The sequence below is a fragment of the Xenopus laevis genome, chromosome 2S, assembly GCF_017654675.1.
Source record: "Xenopus laevis strain J_2021 chromosome 2S, Xenopus_laevis_v10.1, whole genome shotgun sequence".
NCBI lineage: Eukaryota > Metazoa > Chordata > Amphibia > Anura > Pipidae > Xenopus > Xenopus laevis.
Window position 1 is genome coordinate 24457556 of NC_054374.1, and position 25414 is coordinate 24482969.

General features: G+C 39.4%; 1 protein-coding gene across 4 annotated transcripts; it reads right to left on the reverse strand.

The window, feature by feature from the left end:
* Positions 1-1310: 1310 nt before the first annotated feature.
* cd86.S (T-lymphocyte activation antigen CD86 S homeolog) lies at positions 1311-25329 on the reverse strand. Of its 4 annotated transcripts, XM_041583487.1 has the most exons (8): positions 25085-25290; positions 15894-15935; positions 13753-13808; positions 11699-12043; positions 8767-9072; positions 6954-7109; positions 4734-4797; positions 1311-3751 (listed from the first exon to the last, which is right to left on the reverse strand). In XM_041583487.1, exons 3-8 carry the CDS (start codon positions 13796-13798, stop codon positions 3703-3705), a joined length of 966 nt encoding a protein of 321 aa, XP_041439421.1. In that variant the 5' UTR covers positions 13799-13808; positions 15894-15935; positions 25085-25290; the 3' UTR covers positions 1311-3702. The 4 variants fall into 4 exon arrangements, with proteins under 4 accessions (XP_041439421.1, XP_018104446.1, XP_041439422.1 ...); XM_018248957.2 differs by lacking the exon at positions 15894-15935 and having other exon boundaries at positions 25085-25291; XM_041583488.1 differs by lacking the exon at positions 25085-25290 and having other exon boundaries at positions 15894-15979.
* Between the last annotated feature and the right edge of the window lie 85 nt (positions 25330-25414).

A 25414-nucleotide genomic window follows, 5' to 3' on the forward strand; every position in this document is an offset into this window, starting at 1 on the left:
ATAACGACAATTTGGGGATAAATAAATAATGAACAACATTCTGGAGTGGATCTAGTGATGGCTTTCATTCTTTTGTACCAGTGTTCCTGTGCTTTGTTTAGGAAGGTATAAAGGAAGTATAACAAATGTGCAAGGCCTATGTTTGCCAATGAGAGCTGGGTGGGTCATCCATGGCTTCTCATGCTCATGAGGTCACTTTCCAACAACAGCAAAGCTAAAAGTTGCCTTCAGTTGCCATTGTCACCCCAAATATAGAGCTACAGCTTATTGCCAGGCAACAACGGCAAAATGGTGACTTCTCATGGCATTGCAATATTGTCCCACCAGCCCAGTCCAACCCTGTATCAACATTTGATGATCTCTCTAATGGACTTAAGACAAGAAGTCATAAACATATAACAATAAACTGGGACAACTAGGGTCACTATATATGTATAAATATATATATTATACATTATTCCCATATGTACACATTCCAAATGTCTCAGTTATTCCCAAGTCAGTTATTAAAAAGACCAAATAACATAGGCTTGCTCAAATAACATCAGAAAATCATACAAGTCTTATGCGTTTCACTACAAAGAGCTACAAAACAAATACACATTACAGTCTAATCCATAACCCATTCTAGAATGTCAGTAGCACATGCACATAAAATATCCAAGCTTCACGTTCCTAGAATTCCCAAAGAAACTAGTATAAAAAAGCAGAGCGAGCCTGCATTTTAATATTCAGGATACTGTACAGTACATTCACAATACAAAATTATTGTATCAATATAAAAAAATGCATAATTGCCTCACTGGGCCTTATATATATATATATATAAACATGTAGGATTTTTTTCATATTTGGTCAAATCCTCTAATTGTTCTTACGCTTCCCTTTACAGATTGAAGGACATGTTTCTTTTCTAACACATATCTACTTTGATCGTTTTTTTTTTAAGTTACAGTATTTTTTCATTATTATTTTTTCTAATGAATTTATTAGTATGGCTTCCTTTTTAACTAAACTATCAGTGCACTTTGTTCACTAACATAGCCCTGGTGATATGCTATAATATGCTATCATTTTCTACAGGAGACTGAAAAATTCTGGATAACAGATCTTTCTGTTATTTGGATCTTCACATCTTACTTCTGCTAGAAAATCATGTAAATATTAAATAAACCCAGTAGGCTGGTTTTGCTTCCAATAAGGTTTGTTATTATTAATTATATCTTAGTTGGGATCAAATATAAGCTACTGTTTTATTATTGCAGAGAAATCTTTTTTTAAAAAATTTGATTATTTGAATAAAATGGAGTCTAGGGGAGACTGTCTTTCTGTAATATGGAGCTTTCTAGATAATGGGTTTCCAGATAACGGATTCCATACCTGTCTAACCAAACACCATGCAAAGTAAGAATAATGGGTGCTTCTCTGTTTTTGTAAAATTACCCAGCTGGGTTTAGTTACTGTGCAAGGGCCTTGTGAAAGTCAGCCCTTTTCTTACCCTATTTACAGTATGCTGCATGCGGAGTATCACATTAGTTAGTATGAGTAATAAGGGCCTCTTACATCTAGAAAGTGCATCAACAGAAACCAGAGCATCCTTTACAGTGATTGGACCTGTCTAGAGACAGAAAGGAACAGAAGGTACCCTTACCCCTGAGATGACAGATGAGTTCATACCTACACATGATTAACTGACTTATATGACTTAAGGTGCAAGTAATAAAAAAAAAAAACTTGAAAAAATTTAAATTTTAGAAAATTACCTAATATAAACATAAATAAATGCAGAAAATGATATGCAAAATTTGTATAACTGCCAAAGCTATCTGTATGAAAAAGAACAATAAATTAAAGGACATGTAAACCCTCAAAGCAAATGAATCCAAAATTGGCATACTTGCTTTTTTAAAAGTGTTCAAATTAGTCATTTCAACATGGGCAATCTAATGAATTTGAGAGAACAGCACCATCGGTTATTGGTCAGTTCTTCCCAGGTGGGAGAACACTTCAGATGCAGAAGAGCCTTCAGAAAAGATGAAATATCAATTGACTCTTCTCTACTCTTTTGTAAAAAGAGCAACATCAGAAGACTCTGCTCTTCTTCTTCTGATATTTTTCACCTGACTATCAGGATGGTCAGAAGAACTGATGAGCAGATGGCACAGTGGTTTCAATATATTGCTTATCTCTTTGAATTTTTTTAAAAAAATTAATATTTTAAAATTGCTTAAAAGACCACTTTGATGAATTATATATTATAATTCATTTGTGTTGAGGGTTTACATTTACTTTAACTAGAGTAATGGTCATGGCACCGTAGAATGGCTTGAAATATGAATTTATAGCAGTAATGTGCACTATGCACCAGCTTTGAAGGGCTGTGCAACCTGGCGGTTATCCAGACTATCATTTTTGTTCAGAAAAAAAAGTTCAGAAGGCCACCATGTTGAACATCTTGGTTCTAACAGATTCTGCAGTCCCTGTATAGAGATGTTTAGGCTGTATCGTAGCAGGCAGTAAATTCAGTAGATACTTGAGGGTAATGGGTGTCATAATCAAGAAAAAGTTGAATTGTCACAGTTTACAGATCCCTTTTTTCCACAACGACAAAAACTGTAACAGAAGTCCTTTGCGTAGTACTCTGGTGTTGCTTGATGATTTCCAATTTTTAAATTTCCCTTTGTATTTGCTGAAGTAGTAGCTTCTAAGAAGGTGTCAAGCTTTAGTGAAGCTCAGGCTGTCTGGCCAAAACTTATAGTTTTTCCATGGACCTTGGTATTGTATTCTTATCCTCATTGGATGCATAGCTAGTCAACTTGGAAGAGTCAGGTAACACAGGAAAATAGTCCATAGGCAAATGAGATGAATTATGACACCATTGATATTTGCATATAAGCATAATTAAGTAGAAAAATGTAGCATTTAAACTGACTTTGGGAGGGACATTTACCACCACATGGTAAGTCAGGCTGAGGCATTTTGAATCCATAGATGATGCTCCTGGTCTCATACTGTAGCCACAAGCCTCCTAAGAAACAGCTCTTTGACCCTACATATGAGGTGACTATATTCCCTTCCTTGGTTGAACCATTCCTCACATTCTTTTTAATAAAGATGTTAATAAAGTTGCACAATTTTGAGAACTAGGTTATTACATTTCTGTATAGTAAAAGTATAAATGTGAGCCCTGAGATATCCAGCAATATGCTGAAGATGTCTTCATAGTTCTCTTCAACAAGCTTAAACACACCTCAGCTTCTGGCTTTGCTGAGAGTTTGTGGTGCCAAACACAACAACAACGCTCTCAGTTTTCTTTAATGCAACTTGGCCATACCAACATCTCTCCTAAAAAAAATAAGTTTTTAATGTTGAAGTTTGATACCAAAAGTTTTCACAACCCAACTTTTTTTTTTTTTTTTTAATCTCGAAATGTATCCTAACAATACTTTGGTTTCATGAAGCTGAATTGTTGTTTTGTTTGTTTTTTTTTTGTTGCCATGATTTCAGTTCTCTGCTATGTGAAACTTTTCAGAAGAAATACTAAATATATAATTTCAAGAAGAGCCTAGTGCAGCAAATTTCAGTTCCTTAAGAAGATATTGCTGGGGATTTATCCACTCGCAGGGTTGTTTCTGATCAGGGTTGTTTCTGATACGCAGTCAGAACATGGGAAACACAAGGACTTTACAAGGTAGAAGAATATCATGATCCATTCTGGTGGCCTTCATTGACAAGCTCCATTGCTTCCTCCCTGAAATAAAAAAAAAAAGATAACATAAAATACAATTAGAATATCTGGCATGTTCAATTCTCTGACCAATCATAATTTGCTTCTACGGGGCAAATTATAAAAAGTAAAATATCTTATAAATATAAAAATCAAGGTTGAATAACAAATTGCTTTTGGTACAGGCTATGGGCAAACTTTTGGGGCTTTTCCTGTTAAACTAAGCTTTGTGTAGGGAAATACCAACAAACAACGAGTAAGCTTCAGGGGCTGTCCATACTGCATTTTGCTAAGTACCAAGTTTGAACCCAACCCAGAAAATGCCTGGGATTCAGAAAAGTTCCAGCATATTTTAAAGGGTTTTTATTCAACTGAATCTTTAGTTAACCAAATTCATACCTTTAAGTAATGGGATTTTAAAGCTCTAGACAATGGAAAGTACATTTTTTTTGGTTCACATTTTTTTCCAGATACAGTTTGCCATTTGGGGTCCTAGCAGCTACAAAACAGTTCCTAGCTGTAGATACAGTATTTATAATTCCAAATAAATCAAAGATAAAGACCTAATGCACCTTGTTTTAGAATGCCGCTGTGTATTTTATATTTTAAATGAAGCCCATTTAACCCGGCCAATAGAAGGCAGTAAACTGCACTACCACAGGTCGGTCAGAAATGAAACCTATAATTTACTTTTATCGGTGCTCATATCCCACAAGGCTTCTGTGGTATATACCAACCTTTTATTCCCAGCACTCAGGCATTACTTTCCTATTTAATATGCTCTTCTGGATGGGCACCAAGCATCTATTGCAGTCACCTGGTTCTGTACATTTGTCTTATTCTAATTCTATGTTCGGCTATTGGCCATTTAATATGATTGTGTTATATGGGACTGTTTTAACCAGCAAATGTCAATAGAATTAATTTAAAAGACTAAGGATAAATAAGTGATGCCGTATTCTATTATATTATTATATTATTCTATTATAAGTTAAAGGATACTTACTGATGAAGTGTCTCTTCTGTGTTTTCCTCTGCCTGCCGTACAGGAGTGTGGCATTTACAGGCGTCTGCGCACAAGACAGATACATTACACAAACATTAGAAATATGGTACGCAATTCCAATAACAGTACCATTTTTAATCAAAAAGAAAAAAAAGCAAATAACAAGGGAAGAAAAATACTCACAGTTCACCCCAGTCCATGGGTGCAAAGATCTGAAGCAGCAAAAAGATGTGAATTTTCTCCAAAAGTAAAGGCCAGAAATTATAATTAAAAGTTCAATACATTTATTAGGACTTACAGATAATCGCCTAACGCGTTTCGTACCTACTGGGGCACTTACTCATGAGTAACTTTGAACTTTTAATTATAATTTTTGGCCTTTATTTTCGGAGAAAACTCACATCTTTTTGCTGCTTCGGATTCATTACACAGCCTTCTTGACAGTAGGTTAATAAAAATAATAAGAAATCATAAATACTGCAAACTGTTATAAGAATATTATAAGAATTATAAGAATAATTAGCACCACTATACCAATGTACTGTACTGAATGCAAATATATTCTCTTAATTATGCTTTCGTGGCTCGTTTGGATGCAGAATCAACAGTGCACCAGGGACAGTAACCAAATGGGTTGGTTGATTGTTTGATTGGTGCAAACATTGCACTTGTTATTACATTACTCCAAAATATACTGACAATTTTTGGGCAAGCCTTGAGGACAGGGATACGATATAGCGGGCTGCAGTTTAATACACTGCCACCAGTTAAAATGGGTAGAAGCTGCAGGGGGCTACAGTTCTATAACAGTTGGAGGGATGGCTGCCCCATGTCTATAGTTCTACACTGATCACTGCTGCAGTATAATGGGAATTCTTAGTGCTGATCTATAGCAGATCTTCATTATGGAGTCCACAAACTCCATGAAATTCCCCGTACTTTCCTCTATGTACAGGAGATCAGTTGGCTGCATTTTCACTCAGCTCAACAGCTCATAATTTCCTAAGCAGAAATTAAAACAGACCAAACTTCTTCTTTTAAAAATTAGTTTGGAGAAAAGGCAACCAGCCGCATTTCCTGTAATTATACGCAGTGCTGTTTTGATTTTCCATTTATGGGTTCCTCCAGCAGAAGAAGGCAACATTTCTGACTCCTCGTGCACTAAGGTTACCCTTCCTACAGTGGAGGATGATGTACAGTGTCTGTTGTGTTGTAAAAACACGCAACATAGGAAACATAGGCTCTCAGTCAATAAAGGTTTATAAAACTACAAATAGACAAATACAGGAGCCATGGTGGACTCAAGATACTCAAAGACAGCAAATAGCTCTTTGGTTACTTATATACATTTCAAACAATAGGCTTTATAGACCACCTTTTAAGCAATCTTTTGATGAACACCTTCACCCTCAGTCTAAACATAAGGCTTTCCTTATCCAACCAAATACATAAACCCCATTCATGCTCCTTGGTCAAAAGCTATAGGAAACTCTTCCCTGAAGACTCCTACTCAGGGCATCTTCTACATTCTCCTTCCTTGCTTGAGTGTAATCCAGATGAAAGAATATGCTTTAATTTCTCAACACTAGGGGGGTCGCATAACAAATACACCTTTACTGGAACCACCCTAGCTCTCCTATTATCTTCTTTAGTGATGGGCGTTTTTGACGCCGGCGCCCGGTTTTTCGGGAAATTTTTTTTGACGCCGGCGAATTTTTGCCGCGAATTTTCGCGTGCGTTTCGCGAATTTATTCACTGGCGGCAAATCGCGCAAATTCGCGCCTGGCGAATAAATTCGCCCATCACTAATCTTCTTCCCTTGGGAAACGCTATCCTGACACATATATTCTATCCCATACACTGAATGTGATAATAAAACTGAGTTGATGGGGACTTATGCAGTAAGTAGTGATGATTTCCACCCTATCTGGTCTGAGGCAGATATCAGTTATCAGTAGGGTTGCCACCTTTTCCGGAAAAAAATACCGGCCTTCCTATATCTTTATCTTTTTTCCCTATTAATAACATTGGGATCAACCATCATTTTTACCGGCCAGGCCGGTAAAATATTGGCCAGATGGTAACCCTAGGTATCAGGGACCAAACTCAAGCCCAAAACAGACTTGCACAGGGGCATATATTTCTTTCCATGCTTGACATACATTTCTACCTGTTTGATGGCACTTGAACTCCACCAACATGTATATGAAAACATCTTACCTGTGCAACAGGTTCTCCTTCTCTTTTTCTTTAGAAACTTCACAAGTATGGTCACCATTAAGATTATTATAACTAAGCCAGTAGTTATGCATAGAGAGACTTCCATAAAGGGACGTAGGACTACAGGTGGGACTGTTGTAGAAATGTTTTCTGGAACTGAATGAGGAGAGAACATTGGTCATTTATAGAGCTATTTCTAGTCTGCCAGCATATTCCAATTTGAAAGTGGCCTTCTGAATTAATAAACCCTCATCGGATGTTTTGTGTCATACAAACAGTACACCATCACATCACATTTTAGTCTGTTTAAAATATTAATATGGATTGTACAACAAACCCATACAACTGGTGAAAGTCTTAATGAACCCTTTATACTTTCACGCTATCTATACTCTGGATAAAATTATAAGGAGACTCTGATACTAAGGTGGTTTCACCATAAGTAGAAGAGAAGCATTCAGGTTCAGGTGACGAAAAACCCTTATTAAAAGAGATGAGCGACAGCTAGACCAGGTTAAGGACTGAGTTGAAGGCAAATATTTAGAGGCAATAAGATAAATGTTGATTGGTAAATCATGACTAAGGAATAATGATTTGTAAGAGCAAAGTTTCCAAAGCTGTGGGACTACAGCAGTGGATGGGTATTACCACTCTGACACAATGATAAGGGGTGATTGCTTATTTGTCAGTGTTGGGTCTGTACCTGGTTGATAGGTTTCCCAAGAATTTCAGCAGAGCCATGATAAGGGTTTCATCAGAGAAGGAAGCTTTATTGATCAAGCACAGAAGACAGAATGCATTCGGTAGCTCGGAGAGATCTCTGACCCCTGAGCTCTTTTTGTCATGTATCACACCATAGCCAGTTATTGGACATCATTTCTTTGGTTAATATTCCCTTAGTCATTATGCAGCAAAACTATATCTAGGCAACTTTAATTCATAAATAACCGTTGTTATCTTGATTTCCTTTCTGCAAGCTGACGGTCTTTAGGTTCTGCTTTTTGTTATTGTCTGGTCACGTAGCTAATTTCAGCACAAGCAAGTTTATAGTTTATTGAGACTGATAGAAATATATCTTATTAATACAGATGTACAGATAGGTTATAATAAAGCAATCATTTGACAGGTAGAATGTGGCATGCAGGAGGGAAACTAGGCCTGGACACCAATATATTCCTGTAAGCCCTGTCTGGAGGTGGATGATGTTGGGCAGAACAATTATTAATGTACAAGACCAGTAACCCCCAACCAGTGGCTCATGTACAACATGTTGCTCTCCAACCCCTTGGATGTTTCTCCCAGTGGCCTCAAAGCAGGTGATTATTTATTAATTTCAAGCTTGGAGGCAAGTTATGGTTGCAAAAAAACTGTACTGCCAAACAGAACCTCCTATTGACTGCCAGACCACTTATGGGCTAACAAATAGCCAATCACAGCCATTATTTGGCACCCAGAGGAAATTTTTTCATGCTTGTGTTGCTCCCCAACTCTTTTTTAGAATTGAAAGTTGCTCATATGTATTAGACATTCCTGAGGTAAGAGGGGCCCTGACCAAATGTTTGACCACAAAGGTTGAGCTTGAATTACTGTCATTTTGTCACCATCTATATGTGCTCTCCCCCGCTTTTACACCTAATTATAGAAATGTCCAGGGCAGACACCCCTATTTGCAACTATACAATAGGCTCATCCCTGCAGCAGAATGCTCAGTCTCTGAACAGTGCTTAAATATATATATTTTGTTGTGCGTCTTCCCTGGTATCATAGTCCTGATGAAGCAAACCAACCTATGACTGGATTGCTGATGACATACCTACTATAATATTGAAATTATAGATATCGCTGTTCTGATCTCCCTGCAGAATCACGCAGGAGATGGTGGTATTTCCATCTATCAGGACGAACAATCTGCTGGAAATGTTGTATAATCTGGTTTGAGCATCTTCAAAAATAGTGCCATTCTCCTTCATTGTAAAGGTTCCACTGCTGTTGAACACTGTCCACATCAGCCCACGTGGCTTTGGATAACCCCCTGCTAAAGAACATTCCAGGGTTTGGTTTTCTCCTTGTGTCATGTTGTGTATTGGAGGAGAATGGGATTCAGTAGGAGTAAAGTTGGCTGCAAATATAGAAAAATAGACTGTTTTATATCTGAAACTATTACTATAACACAAAGTACTATAACATTTATAACACTATAGCTTTATCATGATCTTTGGGACAAATTCCAGCCTTTTTTAAGAATTTCAATTAAGCTGGATCTTTTATGGTTTGTCAAACCAAACCCAAACCCTTAAAGGGATACTGTCATGGGAAAAAAAATAATCAGTTAATAGTGCTGCTCCAGCAGAATTCTGCACTGAAATCCATTTGTCAAAAGAGCAAACAGATTTTTTTATATTCAATTTTGAAATCTGACATGGGGCTAGACATTTTGCCAATTTCCCAGCTGCCCCCAGTCATGTGACTTGTGCCTGCACTTTAGGAGAGAAATGCTTTCTGGCAGGCTGCTGTTTTTCCTTCTCAATGTAACTGAATGTGTCTCAGTGGGACTATTGAGTGCTGTTCTTATATCTACCAGGCAGCTGTTATCTTGTGTTAGGGAGCTGCTATCTGGTTACCTTCCCATTGTTCTTTTGTTTGGCTGCTGGGGAGGAAAGGGAGGGGGGTGATATCACTCCAACTTGCAGTACAGCAGTAAAGAGTGATTGAAGTTTATCAGAGCACAAGTCACATGACTTGGGACAGCTTCCCTTTGATCTCCTGCACTGACGCCAGAGAAAGATACAGCGTTTCTGAAAATTAAAATGCTTTTTGGCAGAGAGCCCAGAACACTGAGCAGCTGCACTTAGATACATTTGTAACAATTTAAGATAAGCAAAGAAACAATTGTAACAATTTAAGATTAGCAGGTCTCTTAAAGGGCAATTTCAGCGTCATTAGCAAACCTGTTTTAACACATAAAACATGACCCTAAAACTCTCAGAAATGTGTTCAAACTTTCATAATCTGCCAAATTTTGTAAAATGGACATGGTAATTAGTGGGATGGCCATGAAATGGGCATGGACAGAAAAAATTAGCCGCACTTCACAAGCCTGATATTTTTGTCCCTCTTTACATTTTTTAAATGTTGGGTGGTATGAGGTCACTGACCACATCTAAAAAACAAATACTCTTTAAGGCTACAAATGTATTGTTATTGCTACTTTTTATTACTCATCTATCTATTCAGGCCTCTCCAATTCATATTCCAGTCTCTTATTCAAATCAATGAATGGTTGCTAGGGTAATTTGGACCCTAGCAATCAGGTGATCGTCTCAAACAAACCCAGACCCACCCAAATCACATCCAGGTTCAAACCATACAGTGATGTAACTACTTGGCGCTGGATCCCCAGTAAAAAAATCTTTGGAGGTGCCCAGTGCTACTAATTGTAGACAAAGCAAACATACAAATTCATGGCAGATAGTGTCATGGCTAGTGATGGGCGAATTTCTCCCATTTCACTTCGCAGAAAAATTAGCGAATTTCCCGCAAAATTCCCGAAACGGCGAAAAATTTGCGGAAAATAGTGAAATCGGAAAGTTCGCGAAAAAATCGTGAAATTCAAATGCTTTCACGAAAAAATAGTGAAATTCAAACGGTTACACAAAAAAAATCGTGAAATTTGAAGGTTTCACAAAAAAAATCGTGAAAATCGGACATTTTCACGGAAAATCTTGAAAATCGAAAATTGACGCTGGCGAATTTTCACCGGCGAATTATCGCTGGAGATTCGCGAATGTATTAGCCGGTGTCGAAATGCAGAAATTCACCGCGAATTTGTGCCAGGCAAATTTACTCACCCATCCCTAGTCCTGGCTGGATTGAATCCACGGACCTCAGGGCTGCAAGGCAGCAATACTAACTACAGGTATGGGACCTGTTATCCAGAATGCTCGGGACCTGGGGTTTTCTGGATAACGGATCTTTCCGTAATTTGGGTCTTCATGCCTTATGTCTACTAGAAATTCACTTAAATATTAAATAAACCCAATAGGCTGGTTTTGCTTCCAATAAGGATTAATTATATCTTAGTTGGGATCAAGTACAAGCTACTGTTTTATTATTACAGAGAAAAAGGAAATCATTTTTAAAAATTTGAATTATTTGGATAAAATGGAGTCTATGGGAGACAGCCATTCCGTAATTCGGAGCTTTCTGGATATCGGGTTTCCGGATAAGGGATCCTATACCTGTACTATGTCACCATATTGTCTACAATATAAACTGCAGAAGATATGATTTGAAAACCACCCTGGGTATAACCCAGTAGTAAAATGCTCATGACATCAGTGAGGAGCCAAATTCCTTATGTTAGGATTGAAAACACAGGACTGTACCCCTGAACTGCCCTCTCCCCACCAGATGGAGTGTTGCTGCTCTGAACCCAGTAAAATAAATGACAGAGGGGTTCATTAATGAATGCTTGGCCGTGGTGCTGCTACTTGGTGTCCATAACAGTTGATACATCACCATGAAAGCTAATTAACATTCTGGCAAATCAAAAGTGACATCACTTCAGGAGTGAAGAGTCAATGGGGCATTTACAAGTTAACTGCTTGGGGTACTCTGATCTTTCACCTGCCTTTTCTTCCTCTCCAGTGAGTTTCATCTGCCTTGTCTCCCTCTCCAGTATAAATATAATTATATAATATATAAATATAAGTAAAAAAACGTCCATGTGCGATGGGATGACTTACCAATGACTTTCAGGTAGAACGAACATTTATGGACATGTTTTCGCCATGGTTGTTTTATTGTAATGTAGCACTCGTACTGTCCTTCATCCTCGATGGTAACGTTGTACAGGTACAAATCCCAGTTTTCATTCTTAGTGCGATTTTTGTACTTCTCCCCAACGTGCCGCGACTCTTCGAAACCATCATTCATATCAAAAACGGGCTCAGCTTCGTTCCTTTGCTTTTGCCAGTGAAATGTTGCCTTTCGGAGGCTCAGGTTTGTAGAGGGAGAACACATCAGTTTGGCAGTCCCACCATAAAGGACTTTTCCCCTGCCAGAACTCTCAGTCATACCCTGTGTGCATGCTAGAGGAATGAAAATGAGTTGATATTGTCATTCCATTGACTTTGGGTTACATTTCTATCCCTACTTAAGAACAATAGAATGAAGAACTGCTCTCCTTCATTATGATTGTTCATTAGCATGGAGCAGCATTTACATTGTCATGGTGCACCCAGTACCATTATGGTGACTCTATTTAAGGTGCCACTGCTAGGTATCTTGTATCCAGAATGGCATTGCTTACTACCAGGCTCAGGTCGGCCCTTCTATTTACTAAATGAGACAGTCAAGAGTGAGAGAAGTCTGATCAAGGCAGGGACTAAGGTTCATAGGAAACTCCTTGCTGCCAAGCAGACATGTCAAAAGTTTAGAGGGCTAGTGATGTGCGGGCCAGCCCGATACCCGTCACGCCTGCCAGTTTACCTGTGGGACCCATAGGTTTACCTGCGGGTTGGGTCAATTTCCACACAACTTTGTTGGGTTGCGGGTGGGTTTGGGTTAAGATCTTCCTTCTGCTCTCCCTGCCCACAACCTTTGTGTGTTGGCTTCTGCCTCCAAGTGTGCACCTTTTATAGACTCGTGCCTGCTTGGCCCCATTCCCTTTTGTGACATTATAGCGGGGCGGCTGCAGGTCTATAAAGTCGGAGCACGCCAGGTTAGGTTAGGGTCGGGTGTGGGTGGGTGGAGGAGCAGAAAGTTAGGGCCAGGATGGGTTGAGTTTTTCTTGACCCACACATCACTAGAGGCTGCCAGTACAGTTTTACATGTACTTATATAGCACTGCCAAAAAGCACAATAAAACATTAACCTCAACAACCTTATATGATACTACAATGATCTAGATTGATGTCTCCTAAGGGAATCACTATAAACGTAACTCTACCAGCTAGTGATGGGCGAATTTGCGCCGTTTTGCTTCGCCTAAAAATTTGCGAATTTCGTGAAAAATTCGCAAAACGGCTAAAAATTCGCGGAACGGCGCCGGCGTTTTTTGAAAACGCCGGCGCCCGTTTTTGCCGCCGGCGTCCGTTATTTGAAAAAAAAAAATTTTGATGCCGGCGAATTTTTCCCGCAAATTTTTGCAGGCGTTTCGGGAATTTATTCGCTGGCGAATCGCGCAAATTCGCCACAAATTCGCACCTGGCGAATAAATTTGTCCATCACTACTACCAGCTGAAATCTCTGCACTAGGGGGGCGTTTTCTCCTTGGTGCAGCACAAAACTACTCTACCTGATAGCCCTATCTATCTAACATTCCTATTACAGGTGCTATCTTTTTACTCAATTCACCTCATATCCCTGACTTGGTCCTGGTTACGTTAGGGCAGATTTTTCTTCACTTCTGATGCCTTCCTCCACCTGAGGCTCTACTGAGGCCTCCTGCCCCAGGCTCTCCAGCAGTATTTACAGACAGAACCATGTGTACCTTCCCATTTTATAGACTAGAGAACAGGAACTATTCCCACAACCCTGGGCCAAATGGAATTCTTCCCTCCCCAGGACACTGGACATTAAGCTAGGAGTTTCTGTTAGGTAGGAACTACAATTGCCTTAAATGCAAACCAATAGTTTTTAAGTGTCTGAGTGCCTAACTTAGAGGGGACGTTTTAAAGGAGTATATAGAGGAAATGGCAACATGTTAGAAAAGGCCTTTTACTAGTGTTGGGCATCCCTAAACCATAATCACCAAGATTTGCATTACCTTTAAAACAAATAAACCTTAGCCACTTACATGTCAGAAAGATCAGATAAAGGAAAATATGTACGGGCCGCATCATTTTCAGAGTCCTAGGCAGAAACAAAGAGATGTTATAGAAAAGAATGGAGACATCCCAACAAAAACAGCAATACTTTATATTATACCTGTGCTAAATCAAAAGTAAAGTTATGTATTGTGTTTACAAACCACAATTCATTGTTATTAAAGTGAATAACTTTCAAATGCCACGAGTTAAAGGGGACATTCATTTTTTTTTCTGATGCATTGTGATTGGTCTTTTTTTAACTACAGGAAAAAAAAGAGAATAAATAACTGATCATGATTATGGCTCTTTCTATTTTGACTTTCTCTAGCTTTCTTACTTTATCAGAAAACAGATTCATTCTGAAATTATTGCTAATACCAATGATAGAAGTGGGTTAAAAAAGTTTAGGTAGAGTTTTTTTTTATTATTAGATTGTACTGTGTACATTTCACGTAATTCATGCATGTTGTAATTTTGGCACGTACTTATCTGAAGTCATTGTGTCTGATCCTGTGCTTTCAGAAAGAGCCAGCACTTCACAATGAAACTGCTTTCACATAAGTACTACTATAGTTTATATAAACACCCAGCTGTGTAGCCATGGGGGCAGCCATTCAAGCACAGGATACACAGTAGATAACAGATAAGTACTACTATAGTTTATATAAACAAGCTGCTGTGTAGCCATGGGGGCAGCCATTCAACCACAGGATACACAGTAGATAACAAATAAGTATTACTATAGTTTATATAAACAAGCTGCTGTGTAGCCATGGGGGCAGCCATTCAACCACAGGATACACAGTAGATAACAGATAAGTACTACTATAGTTTATATAAACACCCAGCTGTGTAGCCATGGGGGCAGCCATTCAAGCACAGGATACACAGTAGATAACAAATAAGTATTACTATAGTTTATATAAACAAGCTGCTGTGTAGCCATGGGGGCAGCCATTCAACCACAGGATACACAGTAGATAACAGATAAGTACTACTATAGTTTATATAAACAAGCTGCTGTGTAGCCATGGGGGCAGCCATTCAAGCACAGGATACACAGTAGATAACAGATAAGTACTACTATAGTTTATATAAACAAGCAGCTGTGTAGCCATGGGGGCAGCCATTCAAGCACAGGATACACAGTAGATAACAGATAAGTATTACTATAGTTTATATAAACAAGCTGCTGTGTAGCCATGGGGGCAGCCATTCAAGACAAACAGAATCACTGGCACACGTGGCAATTCAGGTGCCGGGTTACCCCGTGCTCTTTATTGTGCGGACGTGCAACGTTTCGGGGTGACAACCCCTTTATCAAGCATGCTTGATAAAGGGGTTGTCACCCCGAAACGTTGCACGTCCGCACAATAAAGAGCACGGGGTAACCCGGCACCTGAATTGCCACGTGTGCCAGTGATTCTGTTTGTCTAGTACGTATTCCTGGGGGTTGCCGTGCCCTCTACACTGTGCACCGGGCTCAAACTACCAAACTGTGAGGAGAGTGTGCGCTGCTTCATCCGAGTTCCGGCAGCCATTCAAGCACAGGATACAGAGTAGATAACAGATATCACACTATTGGGTTGACTGTGCCTCTGGAGTCCAAATTAGTATCCTCTCAATCTCAGTGTGCACCCCCACCTCAGGTGCAAGGAGTATACATCAATAATTGGGGTTACTGAGAGAAAGGACAACACTGCAGTGCTAGCTGCTGAAACTCGTGCTTTTATTCCACAACATGTTTCGGGCCCCAAGGCCCTTTATCAAGTGTAGCGTGAACATAGTGAGGTACATACATTTATACAATACATGGTAAAAAAAACGTATTAACTGTACCGCCCATTTTTTGGGGGGTAGTGCAAGTGAGGCGTCTCTTTGGATTTCCATTGGTTCAAGTGAGGGGCGTGGATTAACCCTGTGTGGGTATAGAATCAAGTCCATTTGTGAGAATTAAAATAACAAGTCCTTTGGTGAGAAATTAAAATAACAGGTACTGCCAATGCATGGCCTGCCTGTGTTACACCTGTAAAGAAGCCTCACTAAGATTTATATAATGAGATATAATCTCTTAACCTTATACATAACTCAATCACTATATATAAATATATATAATTGCCCTTCTTACCGGTAGCCGTATTCTATTTATCCTTATAGGCAATATAGTTATCTGTGGAAAAGGAACAGTAATAGATTTAGTATTCTGGAAAGGTAAATGTCAAACACTGATTATAATACACTGTTGCAATAAAGTTTCACTGAAGTGATTACAAGTAGCATTTTACACTACAACTGTCATTCATGCCTAGAGGCTGTAATGTATCGAGTCTTTTTATCCAAAAAGTCTCTCTCTGTGAGAGATATTGTTTCATATCCCCGCCCCTTTGTGGTGTCTGAATGACTTCTAGTACCATCCATTTTAATTGGGTCTGGTTGTGGTTTGCCAGATTAAAGTGTCGGGAAACTGTAGTGTCTGTAGGGGAGCCCTGTTTGTAGTTCCGTATATTTCCCCTATGCTCCTTTATTCTGGTTTTTATACTTCTGCTCGTTTGGCCGACATAACCCTTGCCACAGGGGCATTTTAATAAATAAATTACGTTTTCTGTTTCACATGTTGCATACTGTTTAATTTTTATTGGGGTACCTTGTACTGGGTGTCTCACTATTTCCCCTTTAATTATGGAGGTGCAACAAATACACCCTAAACATGCATGCGTGCCTACCTTAGGTTTGCCTAAGAACCTTTGGGTGCCTTGTCTTTTGGGTGGGAAAACCTCAGCTGGGCATAGGGTGTCCCTTATAGTTTTTCCCCTTGTATAGCTGAATAAAGGGGAAGTAGGGATTTCTTGTTTTAGTGTCCTATCTTGTAGGAGCAACGGCCAATACTTTGACATGATGCTTTCAATTTGTTTGCTTAGGGTACAGTGTTGGCTAACAAATGGTGTGCAAGTCTTGTTATTTAACCCTTTTGGTTTGTATTGTAGGAGTTCTTTTCTTTCAATTTGTGTCACTGCTTTCACACTTCTATCAATCTCTACTTTTTTATAACCCCTAGTGCAGAATCTGGAGGTTAGGTCATTTATTGCTTGTGTAAAGCTGGTTTCATTTGAGGAAATCCTTTTAGCTCTTATAAATTGTCCCTTGGGGATTGCTTTAATGACTTTTTGTGGGTGAAAGCTGGTTGCCAATAATACATTGTTACGGTCTGTTTCCTTCCTGTATAAGCCAGTGCTTATATTTCCGTTATCCAGACTAATTGATACGTCTAGAAAATTTATATTTTTCCCCCCTATTTCTGTAGTAAATTTTATGGTTGGATGCGCTTTATTTGCTTTATTCACCATTTCTGTAAACTCTGTTATTGGGCCATCCCACATTATCAGTATATCATCCACAAATCTATGGTAACTGGTTATATACTTTTTATAAGGGGAGTCGAGGAACACTGCTTTTTCTATCTTGTGCACAAAAATATTGGCAAATGAGGGAGCCACTGCAGCTCCCATTGACGTCCCTTGTTTTTGCCAATAGTAAGCCCCTGCATATCGAAAGTAGTTTTTCTTTAATACCATAGTTAGACAATCGATTATAAAATAAAGGAGATGGTGTGGTATATTGGTTTCAAGGAGAGCTTCTTCTACATACCCTATTCCTTCCTCTTGTGGGATGGAGGTATAAAGGCTCTGTATATCGATACTACAGAGTTGTACTGTAGTATTCACCTTCCCCAGATCTTGCAATTTGCATAATAGATCTGTGGTATCCTTTAAGCATGTTTGGATACCAGTTGCGAGTGGTTGTAGGAAACCATCTACGAACTTCGATAGAGGTTCCAATACAGAGTCTATCCCTGATACTATTGGTCTACCTGGAGGATTAACCAATGTTTTATGTATTTTAGGTAGAATATATAGTACCGGGATACGTGGGTTTTGTTTACATAAATAATCTCTCACATGCTTTGGGATTGTGTTATTTTCCCAGGCCTGAGAGGCCATAAGTTCAATTTCTTTTTTAATGATATCTGTTGGATTTACAGGGGATTTTTCATAATGCCCTGGTGTTTCAAGTTGTCTCTGTACTTCAGTGTCGTAATCTTGTTTATTCATTACCACAATGGCTCCCCCTTTATCTGCCTTTCTTATGACTATATTGTCTTTATTTCTTAATGTTTTTAAGGCTGTTCTTTCTTTGAACGTTAAATTACATTTATTGCTTTTAGGATTTTTGTTCCATAATTGTTTTACCTCATGGGTGACAATATTTTCAAAGGCAGATAAAGAGTCATTGTTCACATCTGGGATAAATGTACTTTTGTTTTTAAACTTATTAAGAATAATTTCAGGTTGTCTTTCTATATTTTTGCCAGCTGTTTCCGTTCCCGCAAAGTGTATCTTTAATTTAAGATTTCTCAGAAATTTCTGAAACATTATGTCCCATGTAGCATATTCCACATCATAGGTTGGTATAAACCCTAGTCCCTTATTTAGCACAGTCATTTCTATGGGTGTCAGTTCATATGAAGAAATATTAAATACAAGGTTGTTTACCTTGTCTTGTTCCCGGTCCTTTTTGGGTATTGGTCTCTGGTGGTCGCTGCTTGTGGCTTGCGCTGTTTGTTTCTGTCTTGGCAGTCTGTGGTTACCCCTAAAAAAGGCACTGACGACTGTGTACTTGAGCTTAAGCATTCATCGCTGCTTGATGCGCTGGTCTGCGACGTTGGCGTATACTGGGGTCGAGGGTTCCTGTATCTCCTCCTGGAGCTCCAATTTGTGGGGGGTCGTGGTCTCTGTGCTCCTTGCCTCCAGTGCGGTTGTTCCGGCTGCTTTGTATAGCGTTCGTGCTGGGCCCTGAATTCGCGGCGCTCCTCGCGCCAGTTGTACACGTGTCCTTCCGTGTAATCTCTTGCGTCGCGGTCGAACTTCCTTCTCTTGCGTGTAACGATGGTCTCGCGTAATTTGGAGAGCGGTTCGTTTAACTCTGTGAGTACTCGCTCTGTGTGTGACGCTCCTTTTTCGGCTGTCAATTTCTCCCGTACTTTACAGATTGTTAGTTGTAGTTCTTGCAGCTGTGCCGATAACCTCTCCACCGTGAGGAGCATTAGATCTAGGCTGCATTTATTGCAAATTTCGTACCATCTCTGCTGTAGGAGGGGGTCCTCGTTACACAGGTTGGGTCGAATGTCTAATCTTAAACCTCTCGGGATTCTTTTTACCTTGATATACTCAGCAAGGGTACTGAGGTGTAGTTGGATATGCAGTTCCTTCCTTTTTAGATTGCCCAATTCTTTACTGGTATCTCCGGCTGGGGCTGTATCAGTTTTAAGCAGATCATCAATTTTAATTCCGCTTAGGATTCGATCGATATCTTCCTCATCATATGCGAACGTGGTGGCTGTTAAGGGTATTCCTTCTTCCGTCATGCTTTCCTCCTTGGCTTCTCAGTCTGGTGGGAAACGTTACCACACTATTGGGTTGACTGTGCCTCTGGAGTCCAAATTAGTATCCTCTCAATCTCAGTGTGCACCCCCACCTCAGGTGCAAGGAGTATACATCAATAATTGGGGTTACTGAGAGAAAGGACAACACTGCAGTGCTAGCTGCTGAAACTCGTGCTTTTATTCCACAACATGTTTCGGGCCCCAAGGCCCTTTATCAAGTGTAGCGTGAACATAGTGAGGTACATACATTTATACAATACATGGTAAAAAAACGTATTAACTGTACCGCCCATTTTTTGGGGGGTAGTGCAAGTGAGGCGTCTCTTTGGATTTCCATTGGTTCAAGTGAGGGGCGTGGATTAACCCTGTGTGGGTATAGAATCAAGTCCATTTGTGAGAATTAAAATAACAAGTCCTTTGGTGAGAAATTAAAATAACAGGTACTGCCAATGCATGGCCTGCCTGTGTTACACCTGTAAAGAAGCCTCACTAAGATTTATATAATGAGATATAATCTCTTAACCTTATACATAACTCAATCACTATATAAACGAGCAGAAGTATAAAAACCAGAATAAAGGAGCATAGGGGAAATATACGGAACTACAAACAGGGCTCCCCTACAGACACTACAGTTTCCCGACACTTTAATCTGGCAAACCACAACCAGACCCAATTAAAATGGATGGTACTAGAAGTCATTCAGACACCACAAAGGGGCGGGGATATGAAACAATATCTCTCACAGAGAGAGACTTTTTGGATAAAAAGACTCGATACATTACAGCCTCTAGGCATGAATGACAGTTGTAGTGTAAAATGCTACTTGTAATCACTTCAGTGAAACTTTATTGCAACAATGTATTATAATCAGTGTTTGACATTTACCTTTCCAGAATACTAAATCTATTACTGTTCCTTTTCCACAGATAACTATATTGCCTATAAGGATAAATAGAATACGGCTACCGGTAAGAAGGGCAATTATATATATTTATATATAGTGATTGAGTTATGTATAAGGTTAAGAGATTATATCTCATTATATAAATCTTAGTGAGGCTTCTTTACAGGTGTAACACAGGCAGGCCATGCATTGGCAGTACCTGTTATTTTAATTTCTCACCAAAGGACTTGTTATTTTAATTCTCACAAATGGACTTGATTCTATACCCACACAGGGTTAATCCACGCCCCTCACTTGAACCAATGGAAATCCAAAGAGACGCCTCACTTGCACTACCCCCCAAAAAATGGGCGGTACAGTTAATACGTTTTTTTACCATGTATTGTATAAATGTATGTACCTCACTATGTTCACGCTACACTTGATAAAGGGCCTTGGGGCCCGAAACATGTTGTGGAATAAAAGCACGAGTTTCAGCAGCTAGCACTGCAGTGTTGTCCTTTCTCTCAGTAACCCCAATTATTGATAGATAACAGATATGTACTACTATAGTTTATATAAACAAGCTGCTGTGTAGCCATGGGGGCAGCCATTCAAGCACAGGATACACAGTAGATAACAGATAAGTACTACTATAGTTTATATAAACAAGCTGCTGTTTAGCCATGGGGGCAGTCATTCAAAGCTGAAAAAGGAGGAAAGGCACAGGATACACAGCTGATAACAGATAAGCTCTATAGCTGATAACATATAAGTTCTTTAGAATACAATGGGATTCTTCAGAACTTATCTGTTATCTACTGTGTGTTCTAGTGCTTGAATGGTTGCCCCATGGCTACACAGCAGGGGGGGCTGCGGAGGAGCAGGGAGGGGGCTCTAGGGTAATGGGTGTGTTTTTTTTAATGAGGGGTTAGTTCTCCTTTAATGCAGTGACCCCCTTGTTTGTTACCGCTAATTAATTATTTTGCTGTACAGTGCTTTGCCCTCTAGGAGCGCTATACAAATAGAAATATACATACACACATATACAGTATATATCTATACAACAGGCACATTCAAAGGGTTCAACTCCGTGTTTGAAACCTGCTCAGCAAACATGAGGTTAATCCCCTTTGTCCTGGCACAGTTCTTTTGTAGATCTCTGACTTGACATTACCTATTTATCCAGTTATTTTTAGTCGCTCCTTAATATTTCCCTGATCTCATTGGGAAGAACAGTGGGAAATTCCAGCACATTGTGGCAGTAACTTGCACTGGGGTGGGTTAAATGTGCCCTTCTGGCAGATATACATGATATACATACAATATACATACAATATACATGGGATGGACAGAGCGCCCAAAATCAACCCATGTGCCTATGCTTTAAAGGTATAGAAGAAGAAGAAGATGATGAACACAAACTAGTATTTCACTTGTGCGATGATGTCACTGGCCTGGGATATCTGGGTAGAGGTTGAGCAGCTCATTACAGGGAAGGAGGATTTCCCTGGCAGCCGACACCGCCTTAGAAACTGGAAGTGGATCCAGCCCCATGTCTGCACTAGTAGGAAACTGCTTCCGAGCTGATTTGTTCTTATAGAGAATATTTACATATTATACACATATACATTTTATCTGTGTGAGCCTACAAGGCAACAAAGTGGCCCTAAGAAGCAGTGTAACTAAAAGTAACTACATCCCACAATAAAATTATTTGAGGCCCCTCAAACTTTGGGAATAACCGCTGCCCTCAACCTCCAAATCACACCTATATATATATATATATACTTAGTCCAAATGGTTCAGCACACCACTAATCAGTAAATATCTGACCCAGGTGAAACCGTCCAGAGCTGCATACAATGAATCCAAAAATGGGATGTACACTGGGGAACTTTTCAAAATCTAAAATTTCATATTTTCGTTAATACATGGTAAAAACAGGTCAACGTATTGGTGTGTTCCTAACACACTTATTAAGATCATTAACACCCAGTAAAATATTATACAAAGAAATAGGTAAAACCCACTTGCCGCCCCATGGGACATGTGATAAAAAGTGGAGGTTAAACAAGACGCCACCTGAGCCATAGCCTAAGAATGGAGAAAACACAATCAAACCCACAGGCAAAAGTGTCAATAACTACTATGCGTCAATTTCATATCATAAATGTTACAAATTCAAGCACTTAACTTCCTATCAATGTAACTTTTATCTTTGATTCAAAAACACAGGAAGGAGCAATGCTCATTTAACCCTGCTGGCGCCAAAGTGTTAAACTTCGTATCCAGAACATTTGATCTATCCCCTATTCTTCTCGGAGGGGGAATATGGTCAATAGCGATATATCGCAATGTGGGTAGTCTGTGGCCTACTTCGGAAAAATGATTAGCCACTGGTTTATTAGTGTGGCCGTCCCGAAACGCAGTGCTAATTATGGAGCGGTTTGCATCCATACGTAAGCGTAATGTTTGGTCAGTTTTACCCACATATGATAACCCACAAGGGCAGGTGATGATATATATTACGTGTGGTTGTGCATGTTATGGTGTCTTATTAGGAAATGTTTACCAGTTTGAGGATGTAGAAAGCTATTACCCAGTGTCATGAATCTACAAGAAGTTGAAATTAAACAACCTGGTGTATCATTTCCTTTTTCTCTGTAATATAAAACAGTAGCTTGTACTTGATCCCAACTAACATATAATTAATCCTTATTGGAGGCAAAACCAGCCAATTGGGTGCTGATACCCTCAGAACAACCAAACTACACTGTTGTAGGAAGAAGAATTGGGCTTCAAAATAAACCCTTCAAGTACAGAGGCCAAAACCGCCCCCAACACAGGACCACTAAAATAGTGAGTTACATAGTTAGATCAGATTGAGAAAAGACCAAAGTCCACCAAGTTCAATTCCTTCAAATGAAACCCAGCATCCATACACACATACACCCCTCCATATACTCATATAAACTATATATACTCATACACTAACTATAGAGTTTAGTATCACAATAGCCTTGGATATTCTGCTTGTCCAAAAAATCATCCAAGCCAGTCTTAAAGGCATTAACTGAATCAGCATCACAACATCACCCGGCAGTGCATTCCACAACCTCACTGTCCTGACTGTGAAGAACCCCCTACGTTGCTTCAAATGAAAGTTCTTTTCTTCTAGTCTAAAGGGGAGGCCTCTGGTACGGTGATCCTCTTTATGGGTAAAAAGGTCCCCTGCTATTTGTCTATAATGTCCTCTAATGTACTTGTAAAGTGTAATCATGTCCCCTCTCAAGTGGCTTTTTTTTCCCAGAGAAAACAACCTCAAGCTTGACAGTCTCCCCTCATAATTTAAGTCTTCCCTCCCTCTCACCAGTTTAGTTGCACTTAGTCTCTGCACTCTCTCCAGCTCATTATCCCTTTTAAAGGGGTGGTTCACCGTTAAGGTAGCTTTTAGTTAATTATAGAAATGCCAATTCTAAGCAACTTTTTAACTGGTCTTCATTATCTATTTTTTATAGTTTTATAGTTATTTGCCTTTTTTTCTGACTCTTTGCAGCTTTCAAATGGGAGTCGCAGACCACTTCTAAAAAACAAATGGTCTGTATGGCTACAAATGTATTGTTATTGCTAATTTCTATTTCTTGTCTTTTTAGTAAGGCCCTCTCCTACTCATAGTCCAGTCTTTTATGCAAATCTATGCATGGTTGCTAGGGCAATTTGAACCCTAGCAACCAGACTGCTTAAATGCAAACTGAAGAGCTGCTGAATAAACAGCTAAATAACAAAATTAAAAACAATTGCAAATTGTCTCAGAATATCACTTTCTACATCATACTAAAGTTATTTTAAAGGCGAACAACCCCTTTAAGGACTAGAGCCCAAAACTGCACTGCATTCTCGAGATGAGGCCTCATCAGGGACCTATATAGAGGCATAATTATGTTTTCATCCCTTGAGTTAATGCCCTTTGTATGTAAGACAGAACTTTATTTGCTTTAGTAGCCACAGAATTACACTGCCTGGAATCAGACAACTTGTTATCCATAAAAATTCCAGATCCTTCTCGGTTAAGGAAACTCCCAACACCAACGGCATTTCGCAGGAAAGAGCCGTCCTGTAATGCCCCCCCCCCTGCTCGCTCACCTTTCCGTCGGGGGAGGCAGCAACGCTAGTGCAGAGAGCCCAATAGCGATCTCTCTCACTATAAAGCCGAATTTCTGGTTTAAACTTTGGAAAAACAGTAAAAAAAAAAAAATAAAAGATGGAAAGCAACTGAAAAAAGTCTTTCTTTTTAGAGAAAAATCTGAAAACAGCTGAATTGAAAAAACCTGTTTGGATGGTGGACAACCCTTTTAAATCTTATTCCAGTCTAAATAACTAAACTTTCACATGATTATCAACGGCATGAAACAGACGGCTCATCTCATTCCCAGAAGTCAGGGGCCACAAGGGAGGTCCCTGAAATGTTGTCTCACCTTATTAGAAGGATTTCCATTGGCCCAAAATGACTGACTGCCACTCTTCTTGGCACAGTCTCAGCAGTTACATTACAAAGTGGCAGAGCTGTGCGTCAGGGCTAGTAGGGGGTCGGATGAGATGTAATTTCCCCTTTCCTGTGCTCCACGTACTAATAAAGGTATAACGTTTCCCATTATTATTATTATTATTATTATTAACTCAACTCTGGCCCAGTATCACTTAACCACAGTCAGACTAAATCAATCACTTCTTTCACTTAAACTGTCTCTGTACATAAAACATTATTTCCTTCTCCCTGACAAGCAACAATTTGCATAGCCAGCCTATTCTGGTTCCATGAGCTCATAGGAGGAAAGAAATGCAGTATTTAATATATATATATATATATATATATATATATATATATATATACACCCACTGTGCCCTGTCAGTGCTAGTGTTATCAGTACACAAACAGGCACTTTGGGGTTAATCTCTTGATCCAAAATCTGATGGGAGTTACTGTACTTACTGTAGTCCTGGGGGGGTAAAGTCAGCCAGGGGGCAAAGGACGAGTCCAGTCGGGGTGGCAGCGTTGGTGAAAATGAGAGCTCAAAGATTTTGCTCCTGAGTTTTGTAAGGAAAATCCAGAGCAAGTGCAGGAAGTGGCAGTCAGCGAGTGACATTTGGAGTCACAGTGGGCGTGGGTGGAGGAGCTTCCTCTTTAATAACTGTGAAATCCCCATCCCGGATTGATCCTATTTGTCTCCCTCTATGGGACATACTGATATCAAGTTCTTAAAGGGGAACTAGGCAGTAAATATATTTTTAGAATTGAAACAGAATTAGGAAATCAATAAAT

Excerpts from the sequence above, each read along its gene's own strand:
- cd86.S (XM_018248957.2), bottom strand. The coding sequence starts at position 13,798 with ATGATGCGGCCCGTACATATTTTCCTTTATCTGATCTTTCTGACAT. Across the intron at positions 9,073-11,698 it reads GTTCTACCTGAAAGTCATTG|CCAACTTTACTCCTACTGAA; the intron begins GTAAGTCATCCC and ends CTATATTTGCAG. Across the intron at positions 3,752-4,733 it reads ACAGAAGAGACACTTCATCA|GGAGGAAGCAATGGAGCTTG; the intron begins GTAAGTATCCTT and ends TTTTTATTTCAG.